The sequence below is a fragment of the Fringilla coelebs genome (genome assembly GCF_963513975.1).
Source record: "Fringilla coelebs genome assembly, chromosome: 3".
Classification (NCBI taxonomy): domain Eukaryota; kingdom Metazoa; phylum Chordata; class Aves; order Passeriformes; family Fringillidae; genus Fringilla; species Fringilla coelebs.
Genome location: NC_140030.1, coordinates 46553022 through 46564541, shown reverse-complemented (window position 1 = coordinate 46564541; position 11520 = coordinate 46553022). Strand labels below are relative to the sequence as shown.

The window sequence follows — 11520 nt, the reverse complement described above, 5'->3', positions numbered from 1 at the left end:
TTCTGGAGGACCTGTAACTTAAAATAGATCTGCATTGTAAAGAGATCCTCACTTCAGCTGTAGATACTAGGAAGCAATTTACTATGAAAGGAAATTTAAACATGAGAAAACTGACATTCATTGTGTGAAAACAACCCTTGAGGAACACCAAAACCCAAGAGCAGGGAGCTAAGCCTTGGCCATCGAGGGTGCCTAGAATTGGTATGAGCTGGACTCATCCTTGGAAATGTCCTAGAGCTTGTTTTAAACTTAAATTGCTTCAAGCATTTCATTTTCAGTCAAGGGCAGCCCCTGCTGTTAAAGCAGGCTGGTTAGGGGATAAGGAGAACACTTTCTGTCTGTCTATCCCAGTTCAAGTTTAAGACCAGAACTAAGACACTGAAGGCTCCAAGTCCTCATTAAGATGACTCTAAATTTAGGCAGGTCTCCACACATCAGTGGAAAGTGATTCTACATAGATAATTTTTCAGCTTCCACTGTCTTACAGCCACTGCTTTTTGGATCCTTTACTTGTGGAAAAAGGCTGCTCTTACCTTGGCATTCCAGCCTATGGCTCCATTCCTACTACACAGGCCTCCTGCTTTTTAATGAAGAAATGGGGATGGATTGAAGTTACTCACACAGGAATTAATACAGGCAGGAAAAAAAAAGAAATCTTTTGTTTTGTGCAATATTTTTACATTTGCTGGGATGACGCTGGTCAGAAAGACAAATAAGTGTCTGTATCTATGCAGTAGATAAGCTTCTAAGAGATTACAGCATATTTCCCAATGCAGCTTTGATTTCATTTTCTGGGGTTTTATAGTACTTGATTATGCAAACGATGTAAAGTAAACTATCCATGTAAACTATCCCTGAAAACAGTCTTACATGTAGGACATTCAGTCTGGAATTTCATCAAAACCTAGCATGTAAATTGGGGGAGTTTAGAATCTTCCTGGTTGCCCAGTATCTTTCTTAAAATAATTTTCTTCTGGCACCATGATCTCAGGTGTGGGGAAACCTTTTATAGCATTGTCAACACAGGTGAATCCAGGGGGATGGCAGGTCCAGGGGGAGCTGCCACAGAACAGTTCCTGTATCTTTCATTGTGTGTCCTGCACCTTCTCCCTGCCCCTCCACCAGTGGGATGTCTCCTCACCATCAGCTGACACCCCCTATTTCCCACACACACGGAGCAGAGTGCAGGAGGAAAAATGGGAAGAGGAAACACGGTGAAATGCAGGCTCCAGCTGCCCTCATTCCATCCCCTCTCTCTGCCTACCACACTGTTTGCTTCCATGTCACACCAGCAAAGCACACAGGGCCACACAGACTCACTCCTGTCACCTGTGCCCAGGGCTGGGGCTGGCATTTACCATCCCTGGAAGCAAACAGAACCCTCGTGCCACAAGTGAAACAAGGCTGCATTCTACAGTGCAGGTTCATGCATTGCACTGCAAACAATGCCACAGAAGGAATCCATCAAAAACACAGTGGCATTTAAGTGCCAGCAGCAGAAAGAGAGGGAGGCTGTGCAACATGGCAAGCCATTAACAAAAAAACTTTCACTACAAGTTGATTCTGGCTTCTTATTAACTTCTCAGAAGAAAAGAAAAAGCTGTTCAAGCCTAGGTTGCATACTTGAAGGACAAGAGAGGGAACAAAAGCAGAGCTGGAAATCTAGGGAACATCTAACATTCTGTGCTATGTTACACCTAGAGCTCTTTTGTTACTAAATGAAACCTCTTAGCAAGAAAAATACTAATAGAAGTGCGAAGTTAAAAACCCCAAACAAGAGTACATTCTTATCATACAGACTTAAAAAAATACTTAACTGGTTTGGAGCTCCAAGCTGACAAATGGCAAGATTAGAGAAAGATTTTGCCATTTTCTGCTACATTTTTCCTCTTACTGGGAGGGCTCCCTGGCATGGCTGCACCTGCCCAGGGTTTCCTGCTTAGCAGCAATGAATCTTCAAATACAACCACTGCTTCTCCACTAGGGAGAGTCCATCTCTCCATGTCATCCCCCAAAGAAAAAACGCAAATGGGCAAGTAGTCATACTGGAAAGGATTGTCTCATTGATAATTCCCTCTCCTCAAATCTTCATTGTAACACATTACCCTGTTAAGTCTTGGGACAGGAAACCAGAGAAGTTGTGATTACCTTAAACAACTGGCTTAAAAATACCATATATTAAGCAATCTCTTTTACCTGAAGGGAGCCAGCTAGAAAGGTGGAGTGGGACTTTTTACAAAAGCATGTAGTGATAGAACAAGGGGGAATGGCTTCAAACTGAAAGAGAGAGTAGGTTTAGATTAGATATCAGGGAAAAAAAAATCTTTCCTGTGAGGGTGGTGAGGCACTGAAACAGGTTGCCCTGAGAAATTGTGGATGCTCCAGCCCTGGAAGTTTTCAAGGCCAGTCTGGATAGAGTTCTGAGCAACCTGGTCCAGTGGAAGGTGTCCCTGGTCATGGCAGCAGGCTGGAATTTGATGATCTTTAAAGGTCCATTTCAACTCAAACCTTTCAAAGATTACATGATAATTTTATCATCTTCTGTGTACATTTGTTGATTTCAGCAGTAGTGCCATGATTAAAATCAGAAATACTTTAGATTATTTAGATTTGTTGCCACTGTTTAGTAGGTTGGAGTTATGCATTTGAGCAGATAAACAATGGCCCATTTTGTGCCCTTTCTCATAAACTGCTTTTAAGTGACCCAAAGGCATGGTTTCACTCCTAAGAAATAATTCCCAGTTTTTTCTTGTCTTTGTCTCAGAACCAAAAATTCCTGTAGTTTGCCAAAAGGTTGTTCAATTTACAGCTGCTGGGCATCACCAGAAATCTTAACTGGTTTGATCACAAACAACTTTCACATGCAGTAGGAACATTCCTCCTTCACAAGGTAAGAAAGTTCAGCATTACTGGCAACCGATGTCTCTCCTCTCTCATGAAACCATTTTGTGACAAACCATCTCAGACCTGCACATTTCACCCACCTCAAAAAGCTGAGTAGTCTGAGCAGTCCCCTTCTTTCCCAGTTATTACAGCATCTCTTCCTTGGATGCATGCCTCATATTTAGAAAACATCTTTTACGTTTTAACAGTTCCGGCATAGCCAAACATTTATCATGTTGCCCCTTTCACATCACTGAGGACCTTCCCACTCCAATGCACATCCCTGCAGGCTGAAAATGAAAGAGGAGAAAGGACTGGGAAAATGAACATGCTGAGCTCTGCACCACTATGAAAGGATTCCGAACCACTTGACAACAGCTACAATTCAATTGCATTTCCATTAAAAAAAAAAAAAAAGTCAGCTTTGACTCTATCCACTCTTCTTCCAGCCAACACTCCCGTTTTGTCTCCCAGAGGAGTCATCACCAACCACTGGATGATCACCCAATGCATTGTCCAGATGGGGCTGGAGAGAGACTTCGGCTGGAGAGTCCCCCGGTGTCCAATGGGAGGCGTCCATCCGGGGGTTTTTCAGCTTGTCATTCATTTCTACTACCTCAAAGTCTGCATCGTTCCACTCTCTCACGTGCTCCTCCTCCTCCTCATCCTCAGTAAGCCTCGGGTTCGACAACAAAGTTTTCCGGGTCTCCCTCTCACCCGCTTCTTGCGAGTCCCGCTGCTGGGGCCAGTTGGCCAGTTTGTACATGGCGGGGAAGAGCAGGACCGTCACCAGGGAGGTGCCGAAGGCAGTGTACATCACCACAGGAACGTGGTGGTACCTGCCCTGGAAATAGCCCACCGCCACGGGGATGCACATCTCGCCCAGCGCCGCGCCCACCACGAACAGCGAGGCCGTTTTCCCTTCCACCACCGTGTACCGCTCGATCCAGGCGATGCCGCTGGGGAAGATGGTGGCCATGGACGCCCCGTAGACCGCGGTGCCCGCCCACAGCGCCGCCCGGTAGTGCGCGAAGAAGGCCAGGGCCGTGGAGGAGGCAGCGGAGCACAGGAGGCTCATCACGATCATGGTGGCCGGGGACAGGAAGGCGGCGCCGAATATCGCCGCGCCTCTGCACACGGCAAAGGCGCCCCAGAAGACGGAGTTGAGGGCGGCCGCTTCGCTCTCCTTCATCTCAGCAAAGACCATGGCGTAAGTGTACACGTAGGAGCCGTACGTGACCTCAGCTCCCACGTAGAACAAGAAGAACACGAACAGGAGACCGACGAGAGGCCAGTGGTATTTGGCGAGCTTGTCCTTCTGCGCAGAAGCCTTTGATTTGTCTCTAGCTGAGCTTCTCTTTAAAAACAAAACAAAAAAGAAGACGGAAACTAAGAGGATATAGGTGCCTATGAAAATATAGGACCACAAAAAGCTCTCATTGCGGTGGTCATTCGGCGCTGGTGTAGCTGATGCAGCTGATGCTGTCGGCGCAGACACGAGGACGGACTGGTTTGTCTTTCCCCCCCCTGCAAGTTCCTCAGATGTAGAACTGCCCAAGTCCATTTGAGCCACCAGAGGAGCCAGAAATGCACCAGCAGCAAAACTGAAGTGCAAAGCCTGCAAGTGTGGCCCGGCCTCTGCTCCCCAGGTAAACAGAGCCAGTACATTGCCACCTGCAGATCAGAGAGAAAAACATTCATTTCAGTCCAAGACCAGATATTGTTTAAAAGAAAATTAAAAAACCAACAAAACAAAACAAACCATAACCTAAACTGCTAATTCAACGTACGATAATGCCAGGTTTAGCAAATACAATGTGTAAAACAGCAGTTTACTGAAACTCTGCCTTAAATCCATGTGATTACTTGAGCTTTGGGAGGATTTTAGAGCAGTCAAAACAAAGAGTCACACAGTGGCTTAATCCAGCAGCAATGGACAGACATAACTGTGCCAGGGGAGGTTTAGATGGGGTGTTAGGAAAAATTTTTTCATAGGAAAGGGCTGTTAAATGTTAGAACAGGCTGCCCAGGGAAGTAGTTAAGTCACCATCCCTGGAGGTATTTTGAAGACATGTGGATGTGGCATTAGGAACATGGTTTAGGGCTGGACTCGGCAGTGCTGTGTTAAGGGTTGGACCTGATGACCTTAAGGGTATTTTCCCACTTAGGGACCCTATGATGCTGTGGTTCTAATTACCCTCCTTGACAATACGCAGCATTTTCCAGCCTTTTTTAAAAGGGAAATTTAACTGCTTCTCATTTCTCTAAGTACCAAAAGCAACAATGCCCAATGCTAAGAATCAGAAGAACAAAAACAATATTTGAAATTCATTAAACAACATCCCAGGAAAAATAAGAATTCACTTCCTAATGATGGGCTGGGCCCACCACCCCACTGTGTTCAAATGACTTTCTGGAAACAGAAGGGTTTACATCAATACTGCTGTAAACACCAAACTACAACACCATTAGATCAACCATAATGGAAGGAAATAAGACTTCAGAGAGGTGTTTTGAAGTAGTCCCTCAGAAGAATGCTGGAAAACAAAACAGTAATCAAATTCCTGTGCTGCAGAACAGCAGCCCTTGTCACTCAGCACTCTTCCAAATCAATTCAGATTTTCTTTACTGCCTTGCTGTGAGTTTCTTCTGCTACTCCTGCTCAGCATGGGGAGTCTCCCTGGCTCTGAGGCCTGATCCAAGCAGTACACCCACTGAAAGTATTTTTACCATTGGCTGACAAGATTTTCCCATACAAAGAATTTTTAAACCGAGTGACATGTATAACAATCTTACCAGAGGCAGCAAATACAGCTCTGCACTCCTCAGTTTACTGCTGTGCAAAACCATCTCCTCACTACTGGATCCTGTGCCATGCTCTTTTTACATCTTAGCAGAGCTCCCTCAAACCCCACAGAATTAAGGCAGACACTTCACACGTGCAGCCATCATCCCTCTTTGTTGCCAACCAACCAAGCCACCCTAGCCAAGCCCTGGCTGGGATGCTTCCAGAGCTGTTTGGATGGCTAAGCTAACACATGAGTCAGCTCTTTCTCAGAAGTAACCCTGCCCTGAAGGTGATCAACCAGCTGCTGCAGTACCTTGCTGGTTGGAAGGCATCCCCAGGCTCCAGCAGGAGGGCAGCAGAGTCAGCACACGCTGCTGGAGAGGTGCCAGGAGCGGCTGCCTGGTGTTGCTTCACCACCACGTGCTACAGCAATGCCAGAGCACTCTGCTGACTGATGTACTTTTGGGCATTTGCTAATCTCCATGTGCAAGCGTGCCAGCATTTCCCAGGCATCTCTCAGCGTGCCCAAACCCTCTGCTGTGGCCTTGCCTCCTGATGCAAACTGCCTGCTAAAGGCAGCCAGCCCTGAGCCGCCCTGTCTGAGCCGTGCCCAGGGACTGCTTTGGTGGGAGCTCATTTTTCACTGCTCCAGGGTAACTGACCTTTCTGACCACACCTATGCTTGCTCTGCAACCTCCCCAACACATCTCAGGATCATGGAATCATTTAGGTTGGGAAAGATCCCCGAGATCATCTTCCTCCAATAATAAGCCTCTGCTAAGAAACTGGGTTTGAACAGCTTTCCAGCAAAAGCGCTGGGTTTGGGATTTTTTTTGCCCAGGACATTTGCAGGATGCACATGCCGCAGACTTAGAATCGGGGGAACAGAACAAATTTGTATTCCCAGGCACCTAAGCATGGCTGGCCAAAGGTGGAAAACATCCCCTAATTGAGGGAGATGGGCACCATGGTGCTGTGAGCTCCCAGCTGCAGGTGGGCAACTCTGCCAGCAGCAGCCACAAGAAACACCAAGGCTTTGCTCAGGACTAGCTTGGGCCCAGCTAATGCTAATGAACCACACCCCGACCACCTTCCTGCAAAGGAGCAATTTAAAGAAAACGTAGCTTAAACAGCACAGGGCACTTTATGCCTGTAATGGCCCACTGAAATGCAAATTGATCTTCTCCAGGAACCCCTAAAGGAAGGCCTGTCTCTCTCTCTCTCTCACACACACACACACACAAACACACTGGAAGCCTCAGGACCAGACTAATCCAAGAACCACAACCAGGTTGCCCTGGTTTTAATTCAAGTTTTTAACAGTTCCCCTCTTTTAATTCAAGATGTATCACAAGAAAAACCAGCAACTGTTTTGGTATGCTAAACTTTCCAGTTCTTTTGCTGAAAGAACTGTCAGAGCACAGGGTGCCCTACCTGTGTCCAGAATTCCCATGGAACCTCCAATAACTGACATCAAGATGGTCAATACCAGGGATTGCTTACACCAGGGTATCACATAAAGACCAGCTGCTGTTCCAAGCATGGAGAAGGCTGCAAAGGTTAAAAACAAAACACATACTACAGTTTCCATTTAAATAACACAGAAGAACAAGAAATACAAATAAATTCATGATTCTTACAGGTAATCCTAATAAGGGATGCAAGGAATTTCATCAGGACATAAACCCTGCATGACAAATTTCCCTGGCTAAAGCAAAGAGAGGAGTAGCTCCTGATAGGGCACTGAGAAGTCTTCTGCAAACTTCTGACTTAGAAATGCAACCTCAGTGTGAAACCAGCAGAACATGGGTTTGAACAATGTCAAGCCTGTCCTCTGAGAACTGCACAACCTTTAATTTGGCTCCATTTTTAAAAGAATCCAAATAACTAAGGTCTTCAAGATCCTATAAAGTAATTGTACCTTGTCCACCAAGTGATCTTTATATAAAGATGCTGACTTTTATTTCTATTTTATTCTCACATGAGGGATATATTCCAAGGGATTTCTGGGGTTTTAGACAGAACTACCAAATTTCTCATAAATAAATTTTGCAGCAATTCATTACCTGTATTTGTTTTGCCATTACTGGCTACACTTACAACATGCCATTTCAAAAAATATTTTTAGCAGATGGAAATTGCTTTTGTTACCATTTGGGAGGAAGTTCAGCAGTTCAATTCTCTGCTTATAATTGCCTCCATAATAAAACAACCTGCAATTAGTATCTTGAACAGAAAGCTTGTACCCATTTAGCTGTCTCCATTATTTTTAAAAACAATACATGATCATAGATGCAGCAGATACTTAAAACATCATTGGGGGCTGATGTATTTAAGAATTTAGGTTGATTCCAAAAGAAACCAGCAACAGTGTCCAGAACCCTAAAGACCTACTTGGAATACATGCCTCAAAACATTTTTTAACGTGGTGTGCATGCTGAGCTGCATGAGGAAAACACTAGAGATTGGGAATACTAAGTGCAGCTCCTCAGGTGCCACACTAAAACCTTAAAAGTAACTTCTCAGCAAGGGCTCAATTGTCCACTTCAGCTCTATGTCTGATGGTTAGCACTTAAAATTGAAAAACACAGATGATGTTTTCAATTTTTCCTCTGTATAGAATTTTTCTCTGTAGCGGAGTTCCAGCAGTTGAAAGATGGGAGGCAAAACTACACAAGCCAAAATCTCTTAACAGGCAGCCTTCAGATGATAAAAATAAAAACAGGGTGAGTAGTTCAAATTATGGCCTTGCCATAAGCACTACCAAACTGGAAAGGATTAGGAGATCCATCATTTCCCGAGCATTGTTAACAGATAGTTATCCTCAGGGAAAGAAAGAAATACTAAACTATTTCAAGTTCATCTAGGTTTCTATAGGTGTGTGCACTGACTCCATTACAGAAGGCAAAGTCTGACTTGGTCAGGTGCACAAGGAGGGGGTTAAAGGAAACCCACCCCAAAAGTGCAAACACTAGCAATGGGAAAAGGGATCTTATCTGAACTGACCATATGATTACAGCATAGTCCTTATGGGAGGCACAGTTCCCTGAACTAAGGAGAAGAAGAGTGAGTCCTGGTACACATTTTAATCCCTAATTTAGAGCACAAAGGCACTTAAAAGTAAAAAAGACAGGGCTTCCACTATTTCCAAGTCTAAAAGGAGCCCCTCCTTTCTGGATGCTGAGCGTGGCTCCTGGATCCCTGATGGCTGAGCAGCCTCGCTCTGCCTGGGCAAAGCTGGTCCTGTGCTCCTACAGGGGCAGGTTTCCACAAGTCTAGAAAACAAGTCATCAACTGTGGTACCCACAGTTTAAATGTTTCCACCATTACAAACAATAATTAATGTTTCCCACTGTAAATAAGTTAAAATTTAGCTGCAGCCCTCCAGTCAAAGGCCACAGGCTTTCGTCCAGTACACGAAGCTGATCGTGACGGATGAGGGTTAAGTAAGGAAAGAGGAAGCTGCCCCCATAGAAATGCGCCTCAGCGAACAGCTGGAGGTTTCTGCTGCACACACGGCAGCCCAAACACAGCTTCCTGTTCCGCCTGTTGTACAGTGTCGCTACAGAAGCCTGTTACGTTCCAAGAGCACCTACACAGTGCACGTTACTTGATGCAAACTAAAAAAAGCCCAGTTGTTCTTTTCAGTGAGAACCATCGGTCGGTCCATGCGGATTTCGCCCGTTCGATCCCAGCTCCCGCTGCGGCCGTGCCCGCGGGCCGGGCTCTGGGCAGCGATGCTGCAGCGCGGCGGTGCCCGGCACACGCGGTGCCAGCAGCCGGGCAGGGCGACATGGCGCCGGCCGCGGGCATCGGGGGGAACAGCACCGCGTCCCACGGACCCTCCCGCTCCCTCTGGGGCTGCGCTCGTTGCGGAGAAGCAGAAGTTGCCCCGGACAGCGTCCGAGAGGGCGACGCCGCCGTCCGGCGGGGCAGCACTCACCGAGCAGCAGAGTGGCGTTCATGCAGTCGAGGAGCACCCCGCCGACCACCGACCCGCCCAGGGAGCCCAAGGACCGGCCCACGAAGATGTAGTAGATGTCGCTGACGTTCTTGCCGACATTGGCGGCCAGGGTGGGGAAGGTGGGACCCAGCACCGCGATGCTCATCCCCTGCAGGGGAGAGTGCGGGGTCACCTCGCCCGTCCCGCGGCAGGGTCCGCACCGCCCCCGCAGTCCCGGGGCCGCCCTCGCTCACTCATTCACTCACCAGCCCCAGGAAGGAGGCGCAGAGCGTCCCGGAGATGCACCAGCGCAGCGCGGCCCCGTCCGCGCAGCGCCCGCAGCGCCATCCGCCGCCGGCCGCCCCCGGCGCCGCCTCCGTCTCCGTCTCATTCTCAGTCTCCTCCGCCTCGATGAAGGGGACGCGCAGCTCCCGATCGGCCTCGGCCATGGCTCCGGCCGCCGGCTCCGAGGGCCGCTCCGGGCCCGAGGAGAGCGGCCCCGCCGGCCCCGCCCCGCGCACGGCGCCGGGAGGAGCGGGAGGAGGAGCGGGAGCAGCGGCGGGCTCGGAGCCGGGGGGCGGCAGCGCCGCTTCCCCCGCCGGGGGCTCCTCCGGGGAACGGGGCTCGGCGCTGGGGAGCGACATTCCCGGGGCAGCTGACACTCCGCACCGCTGCAAGTGTGTGCCCCAGTGCCCGAGGAAGTGCCCTTATAAACCGGCATTTATTTTTAATCTGTGTTATCACTCAAACTGCACTCGACCTTTCAATCAACCGATCATAAACGGTCTTTGCCTTCCACAAGGACCGTGTTATGGTACGGTGATAAAGCTTCTCAAGAGAGCGAGAGAGCTGCTGAATCTGCTAATCACAGGTATATCTGACACATGCCTGGTATTAAAAGTTTTAAGCATTACAACTACATAAATTCCTACCGCTCACGTGGAGCAGCTCACAGACCGTGCAAGAGATCTCAGTGCGCGCTCCCTGTCTGGCACGGAGCTGCTGCTCCCTCTAAGAAAGGCGCTGAGTTTCACCGTACTTGGTAAATTTAAGTGTCACAAACAACTGGAAAGATAATTCCAAACCGCACTGCTTTGCTTTGTGAGTCGTTCCTGACAAGTAGATACTGGGATATAGCAGCGCAAGGACAGTGAGCAATCCATTCCTGCTTCTGGCACTGGCAAGCATGTTGCAAGTCCTTTCCTGTTCGGAATAGCCTGGGGGCATGGAGGCATTTATAAAAAAAAAAAAAGGAGTCCCTGCTTGCTACAAGTAACATTGCCTGGTAATATTTAAACCTGATCGATCCCACGTTCCTACCTTCGAGGAGGGCAGAGTTTGTACCATGAGGTATCTGCAGAAAACTGCTGAGCTTCTGTTCATACGTCCAGCAGTAGAGACAATTCCAGATAAAATAATAATTTCAACTATAAAATAACAGTTGTCATGCACAACTCAAACCACATTTCTAGATGTTAGTATTTTGCCTGCTTTGAAATGCCTCCCCCAAGCTTCTCCTCACTGTTGTTTTACACACTTACAAAGAGGCTTTGTGCATTAAGAGTATACAAATGGCAACAGCACCCAGGCACTTATAAAGGTTTTGGGCATCGTTTTCAATTTTTAATTTGAACTGCAAGCAGCCTAGGGAATAACCCCAGGTGAAAAGGGAATATTTCACCCGTATCATCAGATATATTTATTAAAGAAAATAAATATTTGGCTCTACTACAAAGGAAAGGTGAATGAATTTCTGGGACTTATTGAAGCTGTCAATGAGGAAACACTTCATGCTTCATGAAGTGCAAGTCAAGGGAAGGTAAGGATAGTCAAGGTAAGTCAAAAGAAAATTGGTAGCAGGCCAGTAAATGATTAAAGGTCCCACTGACACTGGCAGTTCACGAAG

At 47.4% G+C, this 11520-nt stretch overlaps 1 protein-coding gene across 1 annotated transcript; it reads right to left on the bottom strand.

Moving 5' to 3' along the window:
- Nucleotides 1-2112: 2112 nt before the first annotated feature.
- MFSD4B (major facilitator superfamily domain containing 4B) lies at nt 2113-10258 on the bottom strand (the record flags this gene model as incomplete). The annotated part of the gene is made up of 4 exons (XM_084201607.1): nt 2113-4557; nt 7106-7222; nt 9615-9783; nt 9881-10258. The coding sequence occupies 4 exons, from the start codon at nt 10256-10258 to the stop codon at nt 3314-3316; spliced, it is 1908 nt and encodes a 635-aa protein (XP_084057733.1). The 3' UTR covers nt 2113-3313.
- Nucleotides 10259-11520: the final 1262 nt, after the last annotated feature.